At 39.9% G+C, this 26717-nt stretch overlaps 1 protein-coding gene across 1 annotated transcript in view; it reads right to left on the reverse strand.

Moving 5' to 3' along the window:
- Positions 1-1444: 1444 nt before the first annotated feature.
- lnx2a (ligand of numb-protein X 2a) overlaps positions 1445-26717 on the reverse strand; it is a 122157-nt gene continuing 96884 nt past the window's right edge. Inside the window, 6 exon segments of the mRNA XM_073043808.1 lie at positions 1445-3492; positions 14581-14739; positions 18516-18747; positions 21143-21320; positions 22850-23002; positions 23103-23471. Of these exon segments, the coding sequence (XP_072899909.1) occupies positions 3357-3492; positions 14581-14739; positions 18516-18747; positions 21143-21320; positions 22850-23002; positions 23103-23471 (1227 nt within the window). The 3' untranslated portion in view covers positions 1445-3356.

Raw genomic sequence — 26717 nt, forward strand, 5'->3', positions numbered from 1 at the left:
CTAGGTTTCCAATGCATAAAAGAATTTTTGCTCATCAGATATGAATGTTATTTGTAGGTTTTTTTATGAGAATTTTCGACTAGAATTAGTCATAGCTGCAAACCAGTGTTAACCATAAACCTGGTGCATTTGTTTGAGATCTCAATTAGAAAATCCTTCTTTAGGTACCACTTTCAGATCACTGTCTATTTGGCAGGCCTAGGTTATAGTGTTATCTGTACTTTTTAAATAATCCCAGCACCACCATGCATATTTGTAAGCATGCATTGCCATCTGTTCTGGCTCCTCTGCATGTCGGGAGTGGGCAGGAGCCCCCATTTCCTGTTGCATTGAATTAATTCAAACGTAAGTTTATAAAATATCTAGGTGGTGTACAATATCACACCGTCACTGCTTAAGCAGTCAGATTCTTAGAAAAATTCAAATTCAAAATTCTGACAGCCTGCTCTTGCCATAGAACTAATGAGTTAGGCTGAGATACTGTATGTTCTTGGGCTATTAAATAATTTTCAATTGTTTTGGATTAATTAGAAGGTAGAATGGTTTTTGTTTTCTCACTCACTAACCACTCCCATTTCATAGATCTCGTTAATTTTTTCTCTCTTTGCCCTGCCCCTGGTCAGTAGGACGCTGTTACAGTTTGGGGCATTGGAGGTAGGAGTTCAATTCCAGTGCTGTATGTAAGGAGTCCTTGTGTGTCCTTCCCATGGAATGCGTGCGTTTCCCCTACATGCTCCATCCCTTCCATAGTCCAAAGACATACAGGGTAGGTTAATTGATCATAGGTTGACAGTCCTGCGATTAGGATAGGTTTGATTGGGGTTGTCTGGGGGGGGGGGGGCAGTGTTACTGGGGCAGTGTGGCTCAAAGGGTTGGAAGGGCCTACTCTGTGCTGTATTGTTTAAAAATAAATGAATACACAAAGTATTAACTTATCTATTTGAGGTATCTTCACAAAATACCTAGCCTCAACCATTTAGAGAGATTTCCTTTTGACTATCCATTTCTTCCTACATTATTTGCAATTGAAAGCCAACTTGTAAATTTACCTTGCAATTTAATATCTCTTTCCTGGTTCATTTCCCCCCCCCCCAAAGTGTAGTCACAGCTGTGTCTGACACTTACTTTCTTTTTCTAAAAGCTTATTATAGCACTTAATCCAAGCATTAATGATATGAATTGGTTTTCCTAATACCCGAGGTGTATTAATAACTCTTAGATTTCTTCAGTACTATTAAAGGGCTCTCCTGTCTTGCAATTTACTGCTTTAATGATGAACTCGGTAAAAAGTGCAAATTAGTGGTGACAGATCTTATTTGTACCAGCATTACATCAGTGAATATTTGAAGTATACTAAAATCTTAACATATCTAGAGGTATTGTTTATAAGTGGCTCTCAATTAACTTTATGCCCTGAATAAAAGAAATAGTGAGAGACATGTAATGCTTTCAATCATTAACTTTACTTAAGCTACAGAAAGAAATACAATAACTGTTTTACCTTAGATATGAAGGATATAAAAACATGAATGAAGGAAATTGAAAATAAAAATGAAGTTCTGTAAATAGTCAAACAAATCTTCATTATGGAAATGAGGGACAGGAGTGGGTGACTAGTTTAGAGTGTAATTTTTTTTTAAGACTTCGGTAAAAGGGTGAGAAACATCAGTTTTTTTAAGTGCTGACTGCCCACATGCATTTCCAAAATTTTATTGTTTCATTTTGCAAAGGATAGGATGCTTTTAAAATGTTTTTATGTATAAAGTTCATGTAATCATATGAAAGTGCATATGTAACAAAAGCCTGTTTTATATTACTGATAGTCTCAGAAATTTTTATTTGATTATAATTTTTGTAAAATCTTTCAATAAATCAGTAAATCATTAATGCAACTGCTATAAGGAGATTAAAAAATAAATCAGGAAAACCCTTAAAAACTCAGTTAAAATAGAAAACATTAACTCATAGATTAAAACAGGCAGTCTTAATTTGAAAGAAAATTCATGGCTTGAACTTCTAAAATGATTATGTTAACTGTTAAATTGGACCATTGTACACATATATATTTGAATATTTTAATTTATTATGTTTTATTCCTATCTAATATTGCAAAGTTTTGGAAGTTAATATTCCCCCATGATGCAAGTATTACTAACTACTATCCTTCAACAAAATACATCAAAGTAAAACTTAAGTATACCCATATTAATGAGCTTGTGCAATAATTCATCAAAATGGATCATAACACTAGCTATATTCTATTTCTAGTATTTATTTCACATTGAAGCTACATTCATGGTAGCATGAGGTTCAAAAGTCACTAAGGCTTGGACTACTGTAACTGTCAGAAATTTATCTGACTGTTAAGGCTTTTAAGATATGTTACATATGATATCTAATTATGTAATTTTTGATCATCTTGAACTGGTGTATTTTTAAATTCCATGAAATAAGAATACTGATTTAAAATGACAATGAGATATTCTGATCATATAGTTGAATTTATAATGTTAATATAATTGATTCTGGCCAATTGGGCCATCCAGAAAATAGCCAGGATTCCCTTCATTTACTTGGGACACTCTGCCATTTATTAGGGCCAAGGACTGTTGCCGAACAGTTTCCAACTAGCGTCAGATGCGTGCACTTGTGTGGCTGTTAGACACAACACCATGCTTAGAACAAAGTTTTTAAATAGCATCAGTTGTGTGCACTTATGTTCAAAAAGAAGTGACCTTTGTCACTGATAGTTGGTGAGAAATAGACAGCAAGATAATTCAGAACGGTTTTGCTCACTGTGATTTCAAGCATTTAGGCTTGGAGATGCCAGAAGCGACTGGGAGTGAAAAATGAAATGCTTTCGCTACTTCAACAAGTTAGTAACTATGAAGAATTTGAAGGTATCGACAATCATCTTGAATGTTCCAATGAAAATGAAGATTTGGAGGATGAAACTGGCGATCACATTGTCCATTATCTACAGATCCACTGATAACAATTAGGAACGAATATACAGTTTTATAGTACTGTAGTAGTATTGTTAGTATTCTAATTTGTTCTGTATTTTATTTAAATACATTATTTGTTACTCAGTTGAAGGATAGTTTATCTTTTTATACCTTTTTTAATCCATGAAACTTCGGCTAATTGAAGCAGCTGCTTAATTTGGCCAAAATGTACTGGTCCTGATGTGTCACAATTAACCGGAATCCACTGTATTCAAAACATTTACAGAACAGAACATTTGAGATTTATATCTTTCTGGTTGCTGATTGATTAAAATGCTCAGTGAATTTCTTTAGTATTTGAATCTAAAGGTCTGGTAGAAGGCATGATTTGCAATTGCTTAGTTTGATTTAAATAAGGCTTCCAGGCCATGATACGACTGTTAATGTTACTTTGTTTCGTTGTTCTTTCAACATTGGGACAAGTGCAGAATGGCTCATGCCTGCTGTTGAGAGTCCATTCACTGCGACAATCATATCACCACACCTGTGAAGAGAAAACACATTCTTTCCTTTAGAATTCACAGGTTTTACTTTTTCTGTCTTTAAGCATTTACCAAGAATGACAGCTTACAATATCGTTCAAATATAATCAGTAGAATTCAACTGCAGAAAAATCAGAAAATATAATTTAACAATCATATGACTGAAATGGAATGAAGTTTGATTTACTGACTCACTATTTACGATTATTACTTTTCAGAGCAAGATCCTGTCAAATTTTCAGTTATTAAATATTGCATTCAACTACCAGACAGGACAGCAAATGAAGACTGACTGAGATACTGTACAATGAGAAAAATTTATTCAGTACCTAACACTAATGTAGCTAGCTTTTCCACCTCCCGCAACAACAATAATAATTTGTATAGCACCATTAATCGTAGTAAAACATCCCAAGGTGCTGCAACAGCTGTGCTTGCAAGCAATATTTGACTTTCTAAGGGGTATGTTAAGGTCCATGGCCAAAAAGGAATGGAAACATATGGGGGGGGGGGGGCGGAATGGCAACAGAACTGGTGACATGATGGTAGAAGATAGAATGATTACAATTAGAATTGTTTGAGAGGCCAGAAGTGGACTGATACAGAGGTATTAGAAAGTTGGGTGGCTGGAGGAGATTCCAGAATTAGAAAGGGGAGTGATACCATGGATGGATTTGAGATGAAAATAATCTTATAATTAAGATTTTTTTTAAACAGGGAGCTTTAAGGGAAAGAAGAACAGTGCTGGTTTAGGGTGTGGACAGCAGAGTTTCAGATGACCAAATGATGGATTTTACAACCATCATTTTCTGGTTAGGAGAGCACTAATTATTCAATTATCAATTATCCGGAGACAATGGGTAAGGTTTTCAGTGCCAGATGGGCAGGGCGAGGGTGATAAACATCATTACTGGTGGTGCAATTAGTTTGTCTGATTCAATTTTAGACAGTTATTGAGAACAATAGAACTGGCAGTTAGTGAACACTGTTGTGTTACAGTAATTAAAGTCTTTGGATTACTTAATTAAACTCAGAGTTACATGAAATTTCACAGGCAATCTGGATTTATGCTCCTGCTAGCTTCTTTCTGTCCTTCTCCTTCATCTAATGCTAATCCCTATACTCTTCCTTGTTTATCCTGAAACACATCCATGCTATGTCTCAGCTACTCCATGTGGGAATTTGATCCATATTCTAGCTAATCTGTGAAAAGTCTGTCCTGAGTTTTCCCAATGAACTTATTGCTTTCCCTTTCATAGTCACCTCCTGCTCTTCCTGGAGAGAGGAGCCCAGACACTGCAATGTAAATGTACAACTTAGGAGCTCCACTATTGAATATGATGTGTCTGCTGATTGAAAATGGACTTTTCTTCTTTGTCAGAAGCTTGGGGTCAGGAATAGCTTTTCTATTTATTAAAAGGCAACTAGTGACGGCACAGTAGCGTAGAGTTTAGCGCATTGCTTTACAATGCCAGTGATCATCAATTGGTTCAATTCCTGCCACTGTCTGGAAGGAGTGAGTACATTCTCCGTTACCCCATGGGTTTCCTCCCACATTTCAAAGACATACGGTTAGGGTTAGTGAGTTTGGGCATTCTGCACCAGCGGAAGAAGCATGGCAACAATTGCAGGCTGCCCAACATAATCCTCAGTCAAAGTACAGCACAGACAGGACCTTCAGCCCATCTAGTTGGTGCCCAACCATTTAAACCATATATGTCAAACTCAAGGCCCGCGGGCCAAATCCGGCCCGCGGTGGAATTATCTTTGGCCCGCAAGATAATATCTAATTACTATTAAAGCTGGCCCCAGTAATCGAAGCGCCTATGGCGTATGATATGGCTAATGCTGAGTTTATTCAGGTACCAGGTTTTAAGGTTTTTTAGTGTTTATTCAGCAGTCTTCTTCATAAGAAACGGAATTTGTAAAGTGAAACACTTTGTAGTTATAGCAGAGACTGAGACACATGAGAGCAGGCTGAAAAAACGGAGGCAACGAAAGCTGCGTTCGCACGTGTCCGACTGATCCGGCCTGCATGAAGCTGCATTTTGCTCAATCTGGCCCGTGACCTAAAATGAGTTTGACACCCCTGAAAAACTATCTACTCCCATAGACCAGCACTGGGACCAAAGACCTCCATACCCTTATCATCCATGTAATGTACCTGTCCAAATTTCTCTTAAACATTGAAATTGAGCTTACATGCACAATTTATGCTGGCAGCTCATTCCACACTCTCACAACCCTCTGAGTGAAGAAGTTTTCCCTCATGTTCCCCTTAAACTTTTCATCGTTCACCCTTAATGTATGACCTCTAGTTGTAGTCCCACCCAACCTTGGTGGAAAAAGCCAGCTTACATTTACCCTATCTATACCCCTCATAATTTTGTACACCTGTCAAATCTCCTCTCAATCTTCTACGTTCTAAGGAATAAAGTCCTAACTTTTTCAATCTTCCTTTAGAGTTCAGTCCTCCAGTCGCAGCAACATCCTTGTGATTTTTCTCTGTACTCTTTCAACCTTAATTATATCTTTCCTGTAGGTAGGAATACCTACACACAATACTCCAAATTAGGTCTCAATGTCATTTACGACTTCAACATAACATTCCATCTCAATACTTTGATATATGAAGGCCAATGTACCAAAAGCTTTCTTTATGGCCCTATCTATCTGTGCCACCACTTTCAATGAATTATCGACCTGTATTCCCAGATCCATTTGTTCTACAACAGTCGTCAGTACTCTCCTGTTCACTATGCAAGACCTACTCTGAGTGGTCCTACCAAAGTGCAACACCTCACACTTGTCTGCATTAAATTCCATCTGCCATTCTTCAGCCCATTTTTCCAGCTGGTCCAGATCCCACTGCAAGCTCTGATAGTCTTCCTCGCTGTTTACTACACCCCCGAGATCAAATTTGCTGATCTTATTAACCACATTACCATCCAGAACATTGATATAGATGACAAACAACAACAGACCCAGCACTGATCTCTGCAGCACACCACTAGTCACAAGCTTCCAGTCAGAGAGGCAACCATCTACTACTACTCTGGCTTCTCCCACAAAGCCAATGTGTAATCCAATTTAACCGAGAGAAAATCTGCAGATATTGGAAATCCAAGCAACACACACAAAATGCTGGAGAAACTCAGCAGGCCAGGCAGCATCTATGGAAAAGAGTATAGTTGATGTTTTGGGCCAAGACCCTTCTTTTAGCCCTCCTGATTTCTCAAGTGTTCTCTTTCATTTCTTATACTTCATAAGCACTTCATTTATTGTTACCCTGCCTGTACCTACTATGCACCCTTTTTTCCCTTACCCAGGGCATCAATATCAAGAGCATTCTGGCAGGCTGCATCACTGTCCGGTATGGTGTGGCTACTGCACAGGACCAAAAGAAGCTGCAGAAGGTTGTAAATCTAGTTAGCTCCAACTTGGGCACTAGCCTACAAAGTACCCAGGACACCGTCAGGGAGCGGCATCTCAGAAAGGCTGTGTCCATTATTAAGGACCTCCAGCACCCAGGACATGTCCTTTTCTCACTGTTAACATTAGGTAGGACATACAGAAGCCTGAAGGCACACACTCAGTGATTCAGGAACAGCTTTTTCCCCTCTGTCATTTTATTCCTGAATGGACATTGAAGCTTTGGACACTACCTCGTTTTAAAAAAAATATATATACAGTATTTCTATTTTTGCACATTTTAAAAAATCTATTCAATATACGTAATTGATTTACTAATTTATTATTATGCTTTATTTATTTATTTATTTATTTACTTTTTCCTCTCTCTCTCTCTCTCTCTCTCTCTCTCTCTGCTAGATTATGCATTGCATTGAACTGCTGATGCTAAATTAACAAATTTCACATCACATGCCGGTGATAATAAATCTGATTCTGATTCTGAATATCTCTTGAAAACCAAGTTTCCCTAAACCTGTTATCCTGACCTCCTATTATGACAGGCACATACAAGCTTTAAACTCTCAAAATTTCACTTTTGCAGACCTCCCCACTTACCAATTACATCTTTGCCAGAAAACAGCCTGTCCCAATCCACACTTGCCAGATCCCTTCTGATACCATCAAAATTGGCCTTTCACCGATTTAGAATTTCAACCTGTGAATGAGACCTAACTTTTTACAAACTTAATTTGAAACTAACGGCACTATGATCACTGGATGCAAAGCAATCCCCCACACAAACGTCTGTCACCTGCCCTGTCTCATTCCCTAATAGCAGATCAAGTATCGCACACTCTCTCACTGGGACTTCTACATACTGATTAAGGAAATTTTCCTGAATACATCTGACAAACCGTTATCCCACCTAGTCCTTTTACAGTATGGGAATACCAGTCAATATGTGGAAAATGAAAATCTTTACTATAACAAGAACCTTATGTTTCTTGCAACAGTCTACAAACTACAGATTTGCTCCTCTAAATCCCATGGACTGGTTTGCAATATAGCTCCATTAACCTGGTCATACCTTTCTTATTCCTCAGTTCCATAATGCCTCACTAGACGACTTCTCCAGTCTGTTCTGACTGAGCACTGTCATGTCATTTTCCCGAACTAGTAACACCATTCTTCCTCCTTTAATCCCTCCTGCTCTGTCACATCTAAAATAATGGAACCCTGGAATATTGAGCTGCCAGCCCTGCCCCTCCTGCAGCTAAGTCTCACTAATAGCTTCAATATCATAATTCCATGTGTTGATCCATGCAGAGCTTATCTGCCTTTCCTATGATACTTCCTGCATTGAAATATACGCAGCTCAGGACATTAGTCACACCCTGCTATTTGAATCATCATAATTTCAGGCTGAGTCCGGTCCTGATGAAGGGTCTCGGCCCGAAACGTTGACTGTTTACTCTTTTCCATAGATGCAGCCTGGCCTGTTGAGTTCCTCCAGCATTTTGTGAATATTACTTTGATTTTCAACACCTGCAGATTTATTTTTAATTTGAATCATCAATTTGGTTTGTTGCAAATGATGCATTTTCACTGTATGTTTTGGTGGACATGTAACAACTAAACCTGATCTTTTTCTTTCTTTCTTTCTTTCTTTCTATCTATGTTGGATTTGCAAACCATGCCACAGAAGGGATAATTGAAGCTTTACAGGGCAGGTGCATCCTGTTTGAATTCTATCATGCTCCTTCCATTGTAGTGTTTGGCCTCCATGTGCTCCTGGAAAAGTCCTAAACATCAGTTGCTTCTTAACCGTTAAGCACCTATGCACTTGGGAGTCCCTGAAATTAAATAGGTATTTCTTCACCCCACCCAGCCTATTGAGCTTACAGTGTGTCTTGAAACATTTTCTCTGTCCAGGAAATTGCTTGCTCAGCTTTCTTCTGAAATCTGGTACCATGTGCACTTTGGCAGTAGGGGCAAGTCGATGAAAGATGCTGATTGCCCTTCTCTCCTTGATGTGCTCCCGATCTTAGTAGGACGGGTAGTGGAGGATTTTTACAGTAATGAAGAAATTATGGTTACTAACTAGATGGTGGATCTTGTGTATAATTTCCATCAACCATCTGATCTTTACTTCCTGCGATGTGTTATAGTACTTTTGGCTTCTTAAAATTGTCATAGCCAGTGGTTGTGGTGGAGAGCTCCCATTACCTATTACGGTAAATATTCCCAATGGCATGCATCACAAATAACCTTTTAAGTCCACCCCCTGGCCTTCACAAGTGGCTCAGCTACTAAGCCTGGTGGAACTGTTTCTACTGACAGGAGAAGGGGTAAAGACAGATTACTGGTGCTTTAAGACTATGTGCTTCGGAAAAATCCAGAGCTGGAGTCCCTAAAGCAATCCAACATCAAGTTCAATGCTGACTGGCTACTCCTGTGATGCTGCTGGTGCCAAACTGTATCAGTCTCCGCTGTCCCTATGCACTCAGAAGCTGTGTGGAGAAGGATCCTGCTATATGGGCAACTGCTTGTTCTCAATATCATACTGCTCTCACTTGTGTATCGTGCAGATGCAATATTGCTGGGACACAATATCCATAGTTGACCCCGACCAACGGAGGGCATCATATAGTACTTTCAGTTCGAAAATGCCTCATGTCCAAGTTGTTCTTATCAAAACGATCTCAGGATTTTCTGGCAGAGAAACTGGAAGTCCACTCACAGGTTTTAATTTTGGTGGAATGAATGCAGGAATGGAATTTCCAGGTGTCCAATTTGGAAAGTAATACTGGGGTGAATTGGTAATTGTGCCGGATTTGGCCTATACTGATTCTGTCCACCTACAGTCCTCTCCCATCCATACAACTGAGCTGCATGTGCAGTGAGGCTTCAGCAACATGTAGGCCTTGAGTGGTGAACCAATGCGATCTTGCCCCAGGAAGCCCTAACAAAGATGGGTGCTAATATTCCCCTCCTTTCAAAGACTGTGAGGTGGTTTTAAAAGACTTCAGAGCACATAATATAAAAACACAAATAAAAAAATAACTTGGCTTTTTCCTTCTAACCTCCAGGTCAGAATTACCAAAATGGAGCTACTGACTGTTTTCCAAATCTAATTCCTACTTGAATCAATATTCAAATCCTCTTGTAATTAAACCCCTTTTCTTTTAGACTGATGGGAACATGTACCTGGACCCTCATTATTTCTCACTCATGGAAGATTTGTGAAAGTGGAGCGGCAAATTAGCAATTGCTCTATGAAATAATGGCTGTAAGATATAAACCACTGTTCTTTAACTTTTTACTTTATCATTATGGCTGCAGCAAACCTTCAGGACCATGCCAACTCTCGATGAAGCTCAACAGAATGAATACTGTACTGCGTTATGAAGATTCAAATGCAATACTCACTAGCTTCAAAGATTGTTTTATTAAATAAACTTTCCAAACAAATATTTCATTCCATTAAAGTGTTGCTCCATTTCTTGGTTAATTCGTACTGGGTGAAATAATTTAAATTAAATATCATATATCCTGCTCATGCCTTTTATTTCCTTACTCCTACCTAACCTCGCTAAGTCTGGCAACAGCACTGCAGTGTTTGTGCAGCTCTGACTGCAAAGCATAAGATTCAAATCTATGCATCCTACCATTACATGCTGCAGAAATATAGTCTTATTCTTGTGTGATTCCTGTCCCTTCGTAGGCTAATTTCACAGGATTATTCAAAGGACAGCACAGGAACCACTATTATCAACACAATCTACAGTGGCACTTTAGGAAAGAGCATGGAGTTACTTTACAGAGTCTGACATCAGACAGAAAATTATGCTGCCACAGGCAGTCTATTGCCAACCCTCTCACAACTCACTGATATAATGTTAACAATGACAGCAGACTTATGGTTTCATTGGGTACAAGAATTGGAGCATCATGGTATAGTTCTACAGGATATTGGTAAGATTGCATCTGGAATACTGTATGCACTTCTGGTTACCTTACTAAAGGAAAGATTTGGTTAAGCTAGAGGAGTACAAAAATGATTCACAGGAATGTTGCTGGGAATGGAGGACTTGGGTCTTAAGGAGAGATTAGATAGCTTGGGACTGTTTTCCCCAGAACAAAGGCGGCTAATGGATTATTTTATAGAAGTTTATAAAATCTTGCGGGGCATAAATAAGATAGATTCTTTTTCTCCAGACTAGTAAAGTCTAAAACTAGAGGGCATAGCTTTAGAGGGAAATATCCAGGAGAAGGAAAAGATTTAATGGGGACCTGACGGGCAGATTTTTTGACACAGAAGGGGGTTGGGTATGTGGAACAGGCTGCTGGAGGAAGCAGTACAGGCAGGTACTATTACAATGTGTAGAAGACAACTGGACAAGTATGTGCATAGGAAAGGTTTAAAGGGATACGGACCAGAGGCAGGCAAATGGGACTAGGTTAGGAAGACACCTCGGTTGGAATGGATAGGTTGGGCTGCAGGACCCATTTCTGTGCTGTATAACCACAATAACTTGCTTTACAAGTTGAGTTTATTCAGCAAAATCCAATAGTTGTACAGAGTGATGTCACGGATCTGATCTCAAAGTCTGACTCGAAGAATTTAATTGCTTTTGGAAATATTAAAACGATCTTGATTTTGCAATCACACTGCAAGACTCGAAACCTTGGAAGGGAAAGAGAAACGTCTGCCACACAAAATTTGTTGGAAAAATATTTACAGAAGGGTAGAGATAGATACATCTGCTTGAAGTCTATCTTTGCACAGTTCCAATGCCTTTATGAAAGGCTTTGTGGGGCATTAGCAGCCTGTCTGTCGTTTGTAGTTATATTGATGGGAAAAACAAAATAGGCTGCAGTGTTAAAGATTTGGCTGTAGTTCTGTGAAATCTGTATGAGACTACTTTATACATTCCAAGTGAAACAATGGCCATTTGTTGCTGATGCCTAAATAGTCCATTGAATCAAGAGGATATTCATAAGTGCACTTCTGACCTCATTGAGAAACTCAGCTGCTTCTTAATTGTTCTGTTCCTAACTATCAATCGAATGCAAGAGCTCTTAAGGCTGCCATTTGGTGAGTAACTTTAACGTTTGCAAAAGGGATGAGCATGCCTTGAAGGTATTCAACCTCAGCTTAATTGAGAATGTAGCAGGTGTAACAAAGGAAAGATGAATGCAGTTATGGGTAATAAGGAATAATATTAAAATTTGTACACAGCTTTACTGTGATACTACTTCATTAGAAAGCATGTCTTTTGGTCTGAGTTACCCCCTATGAAACCAAGAACTGAAACTGGAGCCTATGGCAGTAACAGTCTATATCCAGCTTAAGTAAAATCATTAGTAATAATAGTTCAAGTAAGGCTATAGTATAAAGGTATTAATTATTGAATCATAGACTTAGTACTTTAAGATCCTATATTGACTTAAAAGATCATAAGGATGTGTGAATAATTTGGAATGAGTGTCCAGGAAGTGGGGAAAATGTGAAAAGTGCACTGGTCGATAGGACGAGCCTGTTTAATAATTTGTAATGGATTAGATGGGCCAAAAGTCCTGTTTCTGTGCTGTAGTGCTCTATCAATTCTCTGACTCTAAAATGTGATTCTCATGGAGCCAAATGCTCGCTTGCACACCCAGAAAGCTGTTCTCTTTGACACGAGACTGCTGCTGATGGGGGCCGGACTGATTCTCTTCTTCCATCTCTTCATGTGGCCTTCGTATAGGTCCTCACCCCTCTCCAGTTGTTCAGCCCACTGGTTATCATCAGTAGGTCAACGATGATGAGGAGGTCTGGCTCTGAAAACTGTGGAGTGTTCACACTACAAAAATCTCATCTTCAGCAGCATCAAAGTGATCTTCACTAAACTTCAGGCTGTAGCGTGGCTGTTTTTGTAACATTTCTCTGCTGGCATGCTTACAGTGAAGTAAACTGCAGTTTGAGCAGGAGATAACCATTTATTGGTCAGTGGGGTAGCTCTCCCGGTTGAACTGAACTTTTCAAGGGTGACTGGATTGGGAGTGACTTTACTCCATTTGATTTTCATGGTGGCAGTTCTATTGTCATTCTACATTAATGTAACTGTTTTGATACAGATGAATGGCTTCTGAAGGTGCAACCACACTGCTGTGGGTCTGAGTCACATTTAGGTGAACTTGTGTTAGGGCATCAGATTTCCTTCTCCTGAAGGTCCTAAATACCTGTAATTACATTTATTTTAGAATTGGCTAATGTAAAGTACTATAGTGTAATTATATTCTCCTACCACTGTAATTATAACCATTGTGATGGGAGCAAAAACCTCTACAGAGGTGTGGTGGAGAGTATATTGATTAGCTGCATCACAACCTGGTATGGAAACACCTACATGGATATGACTTGGTCTATCATGGGTAAAGCTCTTCCCACCATTGAGCATATCTACACGGAGCACTGTCACAGGAAAGCTGCATCAGGGACCCCCATCACCCACGTCACTTTCTCTTCTCACTGTTGCCATCAGGAAGAAGGTTACAGGAGCCTCTGGACTCACACCACCAGGTTCAGGATCAGTTTCTACCTCTGAACCATCAGGCTCTTGAACCAAAAGGGATAACTTTACTTGCCCCTCACTGAACTGTTCCCACAATCTATGGACTCACTTTCAATGATTCTTCATCTCACGTTCTTGATATTTATTGGTTATGTATTTATTATTTATTTTTTATTTTGTATCTGCGGTTTGTTTTTTTTTTGCACATTTGCTGTTTTTCTGCCCTGTAGGGTGCAGTCGTTCATGTTTCTATTACGGCTCTTAGAGTTGCTGTGTATGCCCACAAGAAAACAAATCTCAGGGTTGTATATAGTGACATACATGTACTTCAATCTTTGAAATACTGCTTTGGTAGTTCCATTATTAGTAGAATAAAGGAAATTAAAATAATCAAAAAAATAAGAGCATAAAATTTCTCTTAAAATGGTGAACCATTTTCTAAATCTAACGCATCCTGCTTTACCTTGTCTCCACTTAAAGTCATGAAAAAAATCTGCGTTTGCAGACTTGTACTCTGAAAACTCAATTACATTACATTAGCTGCTTACAGTATTGTAGAAACAACTCTAAATAATGACTGACACAAATACAATGCTCACATTCACTTATTTTGAAGTAACTGTTTTATGTCAGTTGAATATGTAGGTGAATGGTGTCAAATTCTAAAACATGTAAATAATTTACAGTCATCCTCGTTCACTGGATTCTCAACACTTGAGCATTTATACCCAAGTTGGTACCTAACTATGTCTGTGCACAATATTACTCAATTATTACAATAGTTGTAAGGTTTGCTAAGCATCTATTTGTGATTAAATTCTCCCTGAGCAACAGAGGAATGGATAATTTATAAGTAGTTCCATTTCAAAAAGCCAACTTCTTCAAGAGTTTCTGTCTGAGTAGCTTCCAATCTGAAGGCATAAATGTTGATTTCTCTAACTTCTGGTAATATCTCCCCCCATCCCCCAAATTCTTATTTCTGCTTCTGCCCCTTCCTTCCAGTTCTGATGAACGGTCTTGGCACAACATTTGAATATTTCCCTGACCTGCTGAGCTCCTTCCAGCATCTTGTGTGCATTTCTCCAAGACAAGTTAGTTTAAAAAAAAATGATTACTTACTTCAGTCTTCCATCATAATAAGCTGGTGTGCCAAACACAATTGTTTTGATAAAAAAGGGCTGATTACAGTGATTTTCTTCATAACCTCCAACAATACTAAAGCCCCAGTTTCCTGAATTACTCCTCTGTAGAACAATATCATGGCTGATATGAAGGGAGCTGAAAAGAAATGAAACATTGCAGTAAGTGGTTACTAAACCTCTGCATTGCCACTTGCCTATCACATATAAAATAAAACAGTGCAGCACAGTACAAGTCCTTTGGCCCATAATATTGTGCCAACATTTAAGATCTGTCTAATCCTTTCTTCCCACATAGTCCTCCATTTTTCTTTCATCTATGTACCTATCTAAGATTCTCTTGATGTCCCTCATATATCTACTGTTACCACCAACCCTGTAGGGCATTTCATGCACTAACTATTCTGTGTTAAAAGAAACTTCTGTATCTATGACATCCCTCCTGTATTTTTCTCTAAACACCTTAAAATGATGCCCTTTTGATAAGTCACTGCTGCCCTGGGAAAAAAGATACTGGGACTGGCTAGCCACTCTGTCAATGCCTCTTATCTTGTACACCTCTAATCCTCCTTCATTACCAAGAGAAAAAGCCAATCTCACTCAACCTTTCCTCACAAGACACATTCTCTAAACCAGGCAGCATCTCAGTAAATCTCCTCTGCACCCTCTCTAAAGCTTCCACATCCTTCCAATAATGAGGTAACCAGAACTGAACACAATACTCCAAGTGTGGTCAAACAAGAACTTTACAGAGCTGCAACATTACCTCGTGGCTCTTGAAGTAAATTGCTTTACTAATGAAGACCAGCACATGATTAGCCTTCTTGACCACACAATCAACTTATGCAACAACTCTGAGGGATTGATAGACATGGACCACAGGATCTTCTTGTTTCTCCACATTGCAAAGAATCTTAACCTTGTACTCTTGCCTTCCAAAGTGTAACACTTCACACTTTCCTGTGCCACTTCTCAGCCCAGCTCTGCATCCTATCAATATCCTGTTGGAACCTATGACACTTTTCTACACTATCAACAACAGCACCAACATTCATTCATGTCATATGCAAACTTACCCTTCCACTTCTTCATCCAAGTCATTTATAAAAATCACAATAAGCAGGGGTCCCAGAACAGATCCCTGCGGAACACCACTGGTCACTGACCTCCAGGCAGAGTACACTCCATCTGCTACCACCCTCTGCCTTCTGTGGGTAAGCCAATTCTGTTTCCTGGATCCCATGCCTCCTGACTTTCTAAAAGTCTACCATGGAGAACCTTCTTGAACACCTTATTAAAATCCATATACGCCACATCCAGCACTTTACCTTCATCACTTCCTCAAAAAGTCCAATAAGGATTTGAAGATCATTGCCAACAGTGCAGCAGTCTCTTCCCTCATCTCATCTAATATCCAGTTCAGTTATTGTGACTTACCTATCTTAATATTTTTCAGAAGCTCCAACACATCCTCTTTCATAACTTCAACACATTTAGTACAGTAGCCTGTTCTATGCTGACTTCACATTCAACAAGGTCCCTCTCACTGGTAAATACTGAAGCAATGTATACATTAACCACCGCCCCTACCTTCTCTGAATCTAGGCACATATTTCCTCCTTTATTGCTGGTCGATTCTACCTTCACTCTAGTCATCTGCCTGTTCCTACTTATGTGTAGAAACACCTTGGGCTTTCATTAATCTTACTTACCAAGGCCTTCTCATGTAAGGCCCTTCTTAAGCCCTTTCCAGGCAGTAATCCTGAAATTACTACCCTTGAGGAACTGCTTTTTAGCTTTCTTCCTAGCTCCCTATATTCACTCTTGGGACCTCAATCTTTTTCCTAGCTATGTCATTGGTAACAATCAGTGTTACAATTTCTGGTTGTTCACCCTCCCTCTTGCTGTGGACTCAGTTATCTCTGACCCTGGCATCAAGGATGACTTAGATCAATTCCACAGCAAAGGGGGCAACATGCCATCCGGGAGTCTCTTTCGTGTCTACAGAATCTCCTGATTTTTCCCTAACTAACTAATCTGTCCCTGGCCCAGGCAGTTGTCCCCACAAGCTTCAAGATCGCCACCATCGTGCCAGTGCCAAAGCATTCCACTGCCACGGGCCTGAATGACTTCCGCCCAGTTGCACTCACCCCCATCATTGCAAACGGCTTTGAGAGACTGGTTCTATCACATCTGAAATCCTGTCTGCCCACTACCCTGGACCCCCATCAATTTGCCTATCACACCAACAGGTCAACAGAGGATACCATCTCCACAGCACTTCACTCTGCCCTGACCCACCTGGACAACCCCAACTCTTATGTCAGGATGCTGTTCATTAACTTCAGTTCGGCATTCAATACTGTGACCCCCTCCGAGCTGATCGCCAAACTTCACCAGCTTGGTATCAGCTCATTCCTCTGCAATTGGACCTTGGACTTTCTGACTAACAAACCCCAATCTGTTAAGTTAGACAACCTCTCCTCCTCCACTCTCACCCTGAGCACCAGTGTGCCTCAAGGCTGTGTGCTCAGCCCTCTTCTGTACTCCCTTTCCACCTATGACTGCGTTCCTGTACACAATTCTAACTCCATAATCAAGTTCGCAGACAACACCACGGTGGTTGGCCTGATCAGCAGGGATGACGAGGCGGCCTACAGGGACGAGGTCCAGCACCTGGCCACGTGGTGTGCCGACAACAACCTGGCCCTTAACACCCAGACGACCAAGGAGATCATTGTGGACTTCAGGCATGCTAGGAGCCATACTCACGTCCCCATCTACATCAATGGAGCTGTAGTGGAGAGTGTACCAAGCTTTAAATTCCTTGGTGTCCACATTTCCGAGATCTCACCTGGTCCCTGAACTCCTCCATCCTGATCAAAAAGGCACACCAGCGCCTTTATTTCCTGCGGAACATCAAGAAAGCTCACCTCTGTCCCAGGATACTGATGGACTTTTACCGCTGTACCATTGAGAGCATACTCACCAACTGCATCTCAGTGTGGTATGGCAATTGTCCCGTATTGGACCGCAAAGCACTCCAGTGTGTGGTGAGAACTGCCCAGCGGATTATTGGCACCCACTTGTCCACCATTGAGAACATCTACCATAAACGCTGCCTGGGCAGGGCGAAAAGCTCACCCTAACCTTGGACCTTTTACTCTCCTCCCATCCGGTAGGCGCTACAGGAGTCTCCGCTCCCGCACCAGCAGGCACAGGAAGAGCTTCTTCCCTGAGGCTGTGACCTTGCCGAACCTCACATCACAGCGCTAAGCAGTATTGCACCCATATTGTACTGTCTCAGTACTTTTACATTTGTGCGCTGTAGCACTTACTTTTTATTCGCAGTTATTTTGTAAATAACACTATTCTTTGCATTTCTGGTTAGATGCTAACTGCATTTCATTTGGCTTTGTATCTGTACTCGGCACAATGACAATAAAGTTGAATCTAATCTGTGCATGAGGAACACAATACTGCCCTGTACTCCATTCTCACTGCACTACTTGTGCATTAATTAAAAAAAAGAGAAACCTGATAGAAATCTCACCCGAGCTTCTGCCTCCTGCCAAAGTTTCCCACTCTGACCCTGTCCACTCACACTATGGCTTCTCCGCATAAACCTAGTTTCCTTTAATTGGCCCTTGACAATCGCCTGATCACCCAATCAATTTAAAACTGAACAGAAAGCCTCAACAGGCATTGCTTTTTAAATCTGCTTCTCACAACAAGTAACAGCTCCTGTTACTTGAAACTGAACAGAAAATCTACTATGTAGCCTTTATCACTTTAGGAGGGATTAGGTTGATTAATAGCCATTGATTTAATAAGCTAATATGGTTACCACTTGTTTAATGCTGAAAGATGTTTGTGTTTCACCTATTTATAAAATGAAGTGCTGAAGATACACACCTTGGCAATCCTAGCCACATAACCCATGATGGTGACCAGCTGGCATCCACATCATTCTCGTTGTTTGAGCTCTGATGCTCGTCTGCAGCTTGACTCTGCTCATCTGTTGTCTGTACTTCCAGTGCTTTCAATATTACAACTGGGGAGTTAGCACTAGCTTTCAATGTCGCCACTGCTTCACTATGATTTAGGCAGGTCAGATCTGAACCATTGATACTCAGTAGTACATCCCCTGTTTAAATAATCATACTTATATTCAACTTCCTGTAATTCAATGTATGTTACTCTTCAGGGACTTGCATTTCCTAAACAAATTGAAAAACAGATATCCTCTCCGAGTTCACGGATTAACATATAACTTGAGCATGCATTTTGAAACTCCCAAATAATTTTCTTCTTTGATGAAGAAAAATGTAATATACAGTTCTTATTTTTAATCTTTAGATTTGCTGTAGGAGTCTCTTAGAATAAATAATGGGCTTATTTATTGATTAAAATGCCAACATTAAAAATTTTTGGAACAGGAAGTTTGATTTCATTCTTATCTCAGCCCTCAGTCCCAAAGAAAAGCAATTCAGAAAAGCTTGAATAAATTAATTAAATACGAATTCCACAGGCATTCAGGAAGCTGATAAAGGGAATAATAAAGAATAATGTTATTAAAATGCTCTAACTTTTCAATTCTCAAGTCCATATTTAGGCAACATATTACAAAATATAAATATTTGAAATAGCTTTAATTTATCTACCAACCATCAGATACCTTTAGTTGAATTACATTAATCAAAAATAAAACTTATGTGAATATATAACTTTATTACATTCTCACAATTGACTCATAAGATTATGCCCTGTATCTGAAAAATCCTATTTTTGAAACATTCAACACAAATTTATTAGAATTCAGTTGAACAGAACTTGAGATAGAATGATAATAACAACAATTAAGTTTAAAACAAAAAAAGAAAATGCTGGAAATACTCAGCAGGTCAGGCAGCCGCTGTGGGAAGAGAAATATAGTCGATGTTTTATGTCAGAGACCCTTAGTCAAAAGTGAAAAGGAGATCAGCGAAACTTGTAAAGCTCAGAGAGGGTGAGGGATGGCTCTGATAAGGTAAAACTTTGGAGACCATGTGCATAAGCTGTAAACAAGGTGATGTGGTTCATAGGTGAATGGGAGCAGTTACAGAGTGAGAAAAATAACAAAGGAATGAGGAGTTGTGAAATGCAGAGTAACAAGTCAGCTCCAGCAGTATAGGCTGGGCATGTTCGAGAGAAAGAGAGAGCGAGAGAGAGACAAGCTGAGCAAATATTACCGGCAGACGATTAACAGAGACTGAGAAATCAAATTGCATGCTGTTGTAGAGAAATCAAGTTACCTGCTGTTATTCAGGTCTACTTTGTGCCTGGTCAGAATAAGGTTTTGTTCCTTAAGCTTACAGTAGGCCTGTAGATGGGTTGGTGTGGGAGTGGGATGGCAACTAAAGTAGCAAGCAGCTGGCACATAAGTGTCACCTCTGTGGACTGAATGGAGTGCAGACGGTCATTCAGTCTATGCTTGGTTTCACTAGTATGGAGGAGGGTGCGCTATAAATACAGAATGCAAACACTCAATTGGAAGGAGTGCAAGTTAAAGGCTGGAAAGACTTTTGGTTCCTGGATGGTGAACAGGAAGGGTGAAGAACAGGCATTGCATCTCCCACAGTTGAATGGGAAGGTGCGGAAAGAAAGGGGAAGAGGGTTGTGAGGGTGGGAAAGGGGCGTTGGTGGGAACAAAAGAGTAAACTAGGGAGTCAAGAAGGAACCAGTCCCTGCAAAATGCTGAAAGGGAAGGAGAGGGAAAGACCTGTCTGGTGGTGGCGTCTCTTGGGAGCAGTTGTGGAAAATAATCTGTTGAATGTGGAGGCTGGTGAAGGTGAGGATCTGGAATTCTGTCCTGGAGGAGATGGGTTGAGAGCAGAGGGAGAGGGAGTGGATGAGATGTAGTCATGGGCTTTGTTAACAATAGAGGAGTAGCCATTATTCAAAAAGAGACATTTCAGTGAGGTATATATGGTAAGTATCATTTAAATTAGGGATGTAGCATTTTTTAAAAGATTCTAATATTTTCCTTTCCACTGACATTATGGTAAGTTCAGTAGTTCTATATTCATTCTTTCCCTCCAACCCAATATGATCAATAGAACACTCGAAGATGGCAGCACAAGCATCAACTGACTGTAAGTAACATCCTTCAAAACTCTGGGATGTAGATCATCCTTGTTTTTAAGTTGTGATTAGGTGAGTTGACTGGCCTGCAGGTCAGCTCTCCCAATTTAAACACAAGTTCCCATATGTTTGTTGGAAAGATTTTGCAGTTTTCTGGGGTGGTTTTCTGACTTGGATATATCTCTGAATTTGCTGCCTTGTGGTCCGTCTAGTTTTATTCCTTCTCTGTATTGTTTGAAAGTAACAATAACAGTACAATTGAGTGAATTGTTAGCATTCAAGAAACAACTATATCAGTTGGGTCTCAAGTCAAAGGTGAACCAGACCTAAACCTGCATGGTGAATGCAAAATATATTTTAACATTTAGACAGAAATGAAAAGCAAAGAAAAAGAGGCTCTGGTCATTATGCAGTCTTACCACGTTTGATCCGCCCTTCTCTGCAGAGGCAGCCATGTGGCTGGACACTGGTGACAAAGATTGGCAGTTCACCATTTTTGCTGCCCCGTCCACCAGCTACAGTCATTCCTAAAGATTCATGAGAATCTTTCTTTATAGTGATTTCTTTTTCTTGACAAGTAACACATTGTGACAGGACCTGAGGAAAGAGAGCAAAAAAAATTCAAGATATTAAATTGTGAATTTTGTGAAATGGTGCTGCCATTTATAGGGACTGGAAAGTATTTTTACTGTAGTTAATTTCTTCTTTTAAATTCATTTAGCTTCAAACTTGATCACTCAAAGGTACTTAGCAATGTGGTGGTGACTGAGACATATTAGCCCTCCTTGTCATTTTTAAACTCCACAGCCTTTGACACGTTAACCACACATCACGCTTCTCCAGTAACTGACCTCTGTAGCTCAGAGTGCCCTTCCCAGTTCCATTCCTGTCTGGTTCTAGTTGTGGCTAGATCTGGAACGTCCCCTCTTCCCTTATGTCTACCCCTAACTCTGGAAACCTCAAAGGGTTTATCCTTCCAAAGCCCAGACACTGATTTCATCCTGTGTTCTGACTGCTAAAATTTAACTAAGTCATTCACAACCTCAGCATTTAATTTAACTTTGCAGTTAACCAGGTATCTTTCTCTGATCCAAAAATACATGACATTAAAATTCTATGCTTATTTAGAGATCTTAATCTTGGCCTGACCTAATATTTTCACTCCAGCCATATTGCTGCCTGAGATGTCTGAAATTATTGAATTTAATTGCAGTGCCATGGGAAGGTGTGCTTCTGCTGCTTAGGCAAGTTTAGTAATCCCTTCATCTCTACCTACCTCTCTGGTCCTTTAAGAAAAGGATTCATTTTGAAACTTTACCCATGCTTTTTCTCATTTACCCTCATATTTATTTCAGTAGTTCAGCATCAAATTTTGCTTGGAAGCGTTTTCATAACTTTGAAAGGAAACCCGTTGTTACTCATTATCCTTTCCATTGGGAGGGTGGGGAAAGTAAAATATCTGGTTCGTTTGTCCCTTTGCCTGTAAAGTGTGGGAACACTGCTGCAGAATCACAGTTCCATATCAATTCCTTATAAATCCTAGTGAGTTTAAGATACATATATTGTATCCAAAAATAATATTAAAGGATGAAATAATATTCTGCAGTTTCTCAAACATCCTCATATCACCTTCTCTTGATTGTTCAGCAGCACTTCCCCCAGACCAAACCCTCTGATCATCCCTGAAAGCCACTAATCTGCCCTAAGAATGGGCTGCCACTCTCCAGGCTCAATACTCTCCAGATGACTGACACTTTTAAACCCATTTCACAGTATTTTCATGAAGATGCCAATAATGAAAAATATCATACAAAATCATTACAGATGTAAAAAAAGTCAGCAATATAATTATAACGGAACTTTGAATATCATTTGATCGCCAGCTGAGGACTTCACTGATTCAGAACTGATGAATAGATTCTGACTGGGCTCGATCAGTGTAAACCATGTACTTCAATGAAACAACACACACAAAATGCTGGTAGAACACAGCAGGCTAGGCAGCATCTATAGGGAGAAGCGATGTCGACGTTTCGGGCCGAGACCCTTGGTCAGGATGAAATTCTGCAGATTTCCTTGTGTTTGTACTTCAATGAAATACATGGTCATTTACTGTCACCACTTACCTTGTGCAGATTAGATTTGTTATGGGGCACGAGCTGTGTTAACTGGGTAGAATGTTGATGACTACTTGTATGTGATCCCTTTTCTCGAATAACATTTGAGAACTGCTGTTTTGTTGTTCTAGAGATTATGAAATGAACTCTCTCACCACTGTTCTGAAAAGCATAAAAGTAAAATGTGTAATTATTGATACAATATTAAAGCAATTAAAATTGAAAATCTAGCAACATATTGATTGCACTGAAGTAACTTTACCTGGATAATTTGAGCAGCAAGTTCAGGTGTTCCGTGCTTTAGATCATGGCCATTTATTGCAAGCACCCGATCATTGCTGCACAATCTCCCATCCTGAGCAGCCAATCCACCTTCCAGAAGGTCCAGGATGAAGATGCCTGTCTCATCCAGTCTACGAACCAACTTAATACCAAGTTGCTCACTAGATTCTCTTTTAAGCAGAGTCACATGAAAGCCATCTTCTCGAATAGAGCTGCCATCAGGGTTAAAGTGTGTTAATCCACTAAATCGTCTTTCTCGCAGAACTATTAGATGTAGAGTAGAGCAGGGTTGTGTAAATACAGCCCTGGCATAGTTGTGAGGTACATTGCTGATATCGACACCATTAACCTGGAACAAAACAGGTAGCAGTACAGCATCGAGTTCAGGGCATAAAACCTATATGGACATCTAAAATGACACAGACAGTCAGCTAGATATTCTAATTGACATTGATTAGCACAATAGACAGGCACAGCAGCGGGATTCCAACAACTGTTTAGACTTGTCTTCTGGAAACTTCTCCTCTTGTACCTCAGATCTTCCAAGTGACTCAGTGTCATACATTTTTGGATCTATGCCATAAACAATCAATCCACTGCAGCACAATGCCTAAAAATCTAATCAATATTGATGGAGGATCAGGGTCACAATCAAGTGGCTAGAGGTCAAATGGTTTGGGTTTAGTTTTACTCCGGTGCAGTGAAAAGTAAGTCCAGAACTTTAAGAAGACTGCATGTGTAGAGGTTTCCAAGAGCCAAACTCACACTGACATGGTCAGAAAGGATTCCTTTGTCTTGCTGAAGCAAGCTGAACACTTGTTGTGAGGCCTGCTTCTGCATGAGTATCCTTGCAAATGCAACTGAGCTTTCTACAAAAGGTAAAAAAATCACAAGAGAAACAACCTAAGTTGGAGGAGCAACACCTTATATTCCGTTTGGGTAGCCTCCAACCTGATGGCATGAACGTGGATTTCTCAAATTTCCAGTAACCTCCACACCCCCTTCACCATTTCCCATCCCCTTTGCCCTCTCTCATGTCATCACCTCGCCCACCCATTGCCTCCCTCTAGTGCTCCTCCCCCCACCCCTTTCTTCTTTCTACCATGGCCTTCTGTCTCTTTCACCAATCAACTTCCTAGCTCTTTACTTCATCTCTCCCTCTCCAGGTTTCACCTATCACTGGGCATTTCTCTCTCCCTTCTCCCCACCTTTCAAATCTACATCTCAGCTTTTTCTTCTCCAGTCCTGCCAAAGGGTTTCGGCCCGAAATGTCGACTGTACTTTTTTCCATAGATGCTGCCTGGCCTGCTGAGTTCCTCCAGTTTTTTGTGTGTGTTTTTACAAAAGGTGCTTAGTCAAGCAATTGTGCATGCCCAGTTACCATGTGTAAGGAGCAATTTGATCAGGAACTGTACTTTAAGTAATTGCTTCTACAATAATTATTGCACTACATGAAATTATTTCTAAAGAGATATTTTCTGAAAAGTTAATTATGATGTTGATTTAAATGGTAATTTAAAATTGAGTTAAGTGTAGATTATATCAAAAGGACAGGCAGGTGGGCAGATAGGTTGGGGCAAATGATTAAAAAAAGACATCAAATCTTTAGAATGAGATGACATAGGATCAGAAGAGGTAGAGTTAAAAAAAAACTGCAAGGCTAAAAAGATCCTGATGGGAGTTAGATACAGGCCTCCAAACAGTAGCCGGATGTGAGGTAGAGATTACGATGGGAGATAGAAAAGACATGTAAAAAGGATAATGTTATAGTAGTAATGGGGGATTTCAATATGCAGGTGCATTGGGAAAATCCATCTGCATATTGGGTGACTAGTGGTGTTCCACAGAGTCAGTATTAGGACTGCTTCTTTTCATGTTACACGTCAATAATTTTGATGACAGAATCGATGACTTTGTGGCCAAGTTTTCAGATGATATGAAGATAGGTGGAGGGGCAGGTACAGTGCCTATAAAAAGTATTCACCACCCCCCCCCCCCAGAAGTTTTCATGTGTTGTTTTACAACATTGCATCACAGTGGATTTAACCTGGCTTTTTTGACACTGATCAACAGAAAAAGACTCTTTTGTGTCAAAATGAAAATAGACCTCTGAAGTAATCTAAATTAATTACAAATATAAAACACAATAATTGATTGCATAAGTATTCATTCACTTTAATATGACACACCAAATCATCACTGCTGCAGCCAATTGGCTTTAGAAGTCACATAATCAGTTAAATGGAGATCACCTGGGTGTAGTCAAGGCGTTTCAATTGATTGTGGTAAAAATACACAGATATCTGGAAAGTCCAATTTCTGGTGAGTCAGTATCCTAGCAAAAACTACACCATGAAGCCTATAGAACATTCCAAGTATCTCTGGAAAAAGGTTATCGAAAAACACAAGGCAGGAGATGAAAAAAAAAAAGAAAATGTCCAAGTCATTGAATATCCCCCGGAGTACGGTTATGTCAATCATCAAGAAATGGAAAGAACATGGCACCGCTATAAATCTGCCTAGAGCAGGCTGTCCTCAAAAGCTGAGGGATTGTGCAAGAAGAGGACTAGTGCAGAGGCTACCAAGAGACTGGAGGAATTACAAGTTTCAGTGGTTAAGAAGGGAAAGACTGCACATACAACTGTTGCTCAGGTGTTTCACCAGTCACAGCTTCATGAGAGAGTAGCAAAGAGAAAGCCACTGTTGGATAAAAATCTCACATGAAATCTTGGCTCGAGTTTGCTAGAAGGCATATGGGAGACTCTGAAGTCAGCTGGAAGAAGAGTCTATGATCTGATGAAACCAAAATTGAGATTTTTGGCCATTAGACTAAACACTATGTTTGGCATAAGCCGAACACCACACATCATCAAAAACACACCATCCCTACCGTGAAGCATGGTGGTGGCTGCATCATGCTGTGGGGACACTTCACTGTAGCAGGTCCTGGAAGGCTTGTAAAGGTAGAGGGTAAAATGAATGCAGCAAAATACAGGGAATTCCTGGAGGAAAACCTGATGTCGTCTGCAAGAGAACTGTGGCTTAGGAGAAGATCTGTTTTCCAACAAGACAATGACCCTAAGCATAAAGCTAAAGCTACACAGGAATGGCTTAAAAAACAACAAAGTTAATGTCCTGGAGTGGCCAAGTCAGAGTCCAGACCTCAATTCAACTGAGAATTTGTGGCTGAACTGTTCAATCCTGATCTCCAAGCAATCTGACAGAGCTTGAGCAGTTTTGTAAAGAGGACTGGGGGAAATTTGCAGAGTCTAAATGTGCAAAGTTGATTCAGCCCTATCCACACAGGCTCAAGACTGTAATTGCTACCAAAGATGCATCTTCTAAATACTGACTTGAAGGGGCGAATACTTAAGCAATCAATTATTTTGTGTTTTATATGTGTAATTAATTTAATCACTTTGTGGAGATCTGTTTTCACTTTGACATGAAAGAGTCTTTTTCTGTTGCTCAGTGTCAAAAAAAGCCAAATTAAATCCACTGTGATTATTTGTTGTAAAACAATAAATATGAAAACTTCCAAGGTGATTGATACTTTTTTTTATAGGCACTGTAGTCTGCAGAAGGCCTTAGACCA

This window comes from Hemitrygon akajei, chromosome 4, assembly GCF_048418815.1.
Source record: "Hemitrygon akajei chromosome 4, sHemAka1.3, whole genome shotgun sequence".
NCBI lineage: Eukaryota > Metazoa > Chordata > Chondrichthyes > Myliobatiformes > Dasyatidae > Hemitrygon > Hemitrygon akajei.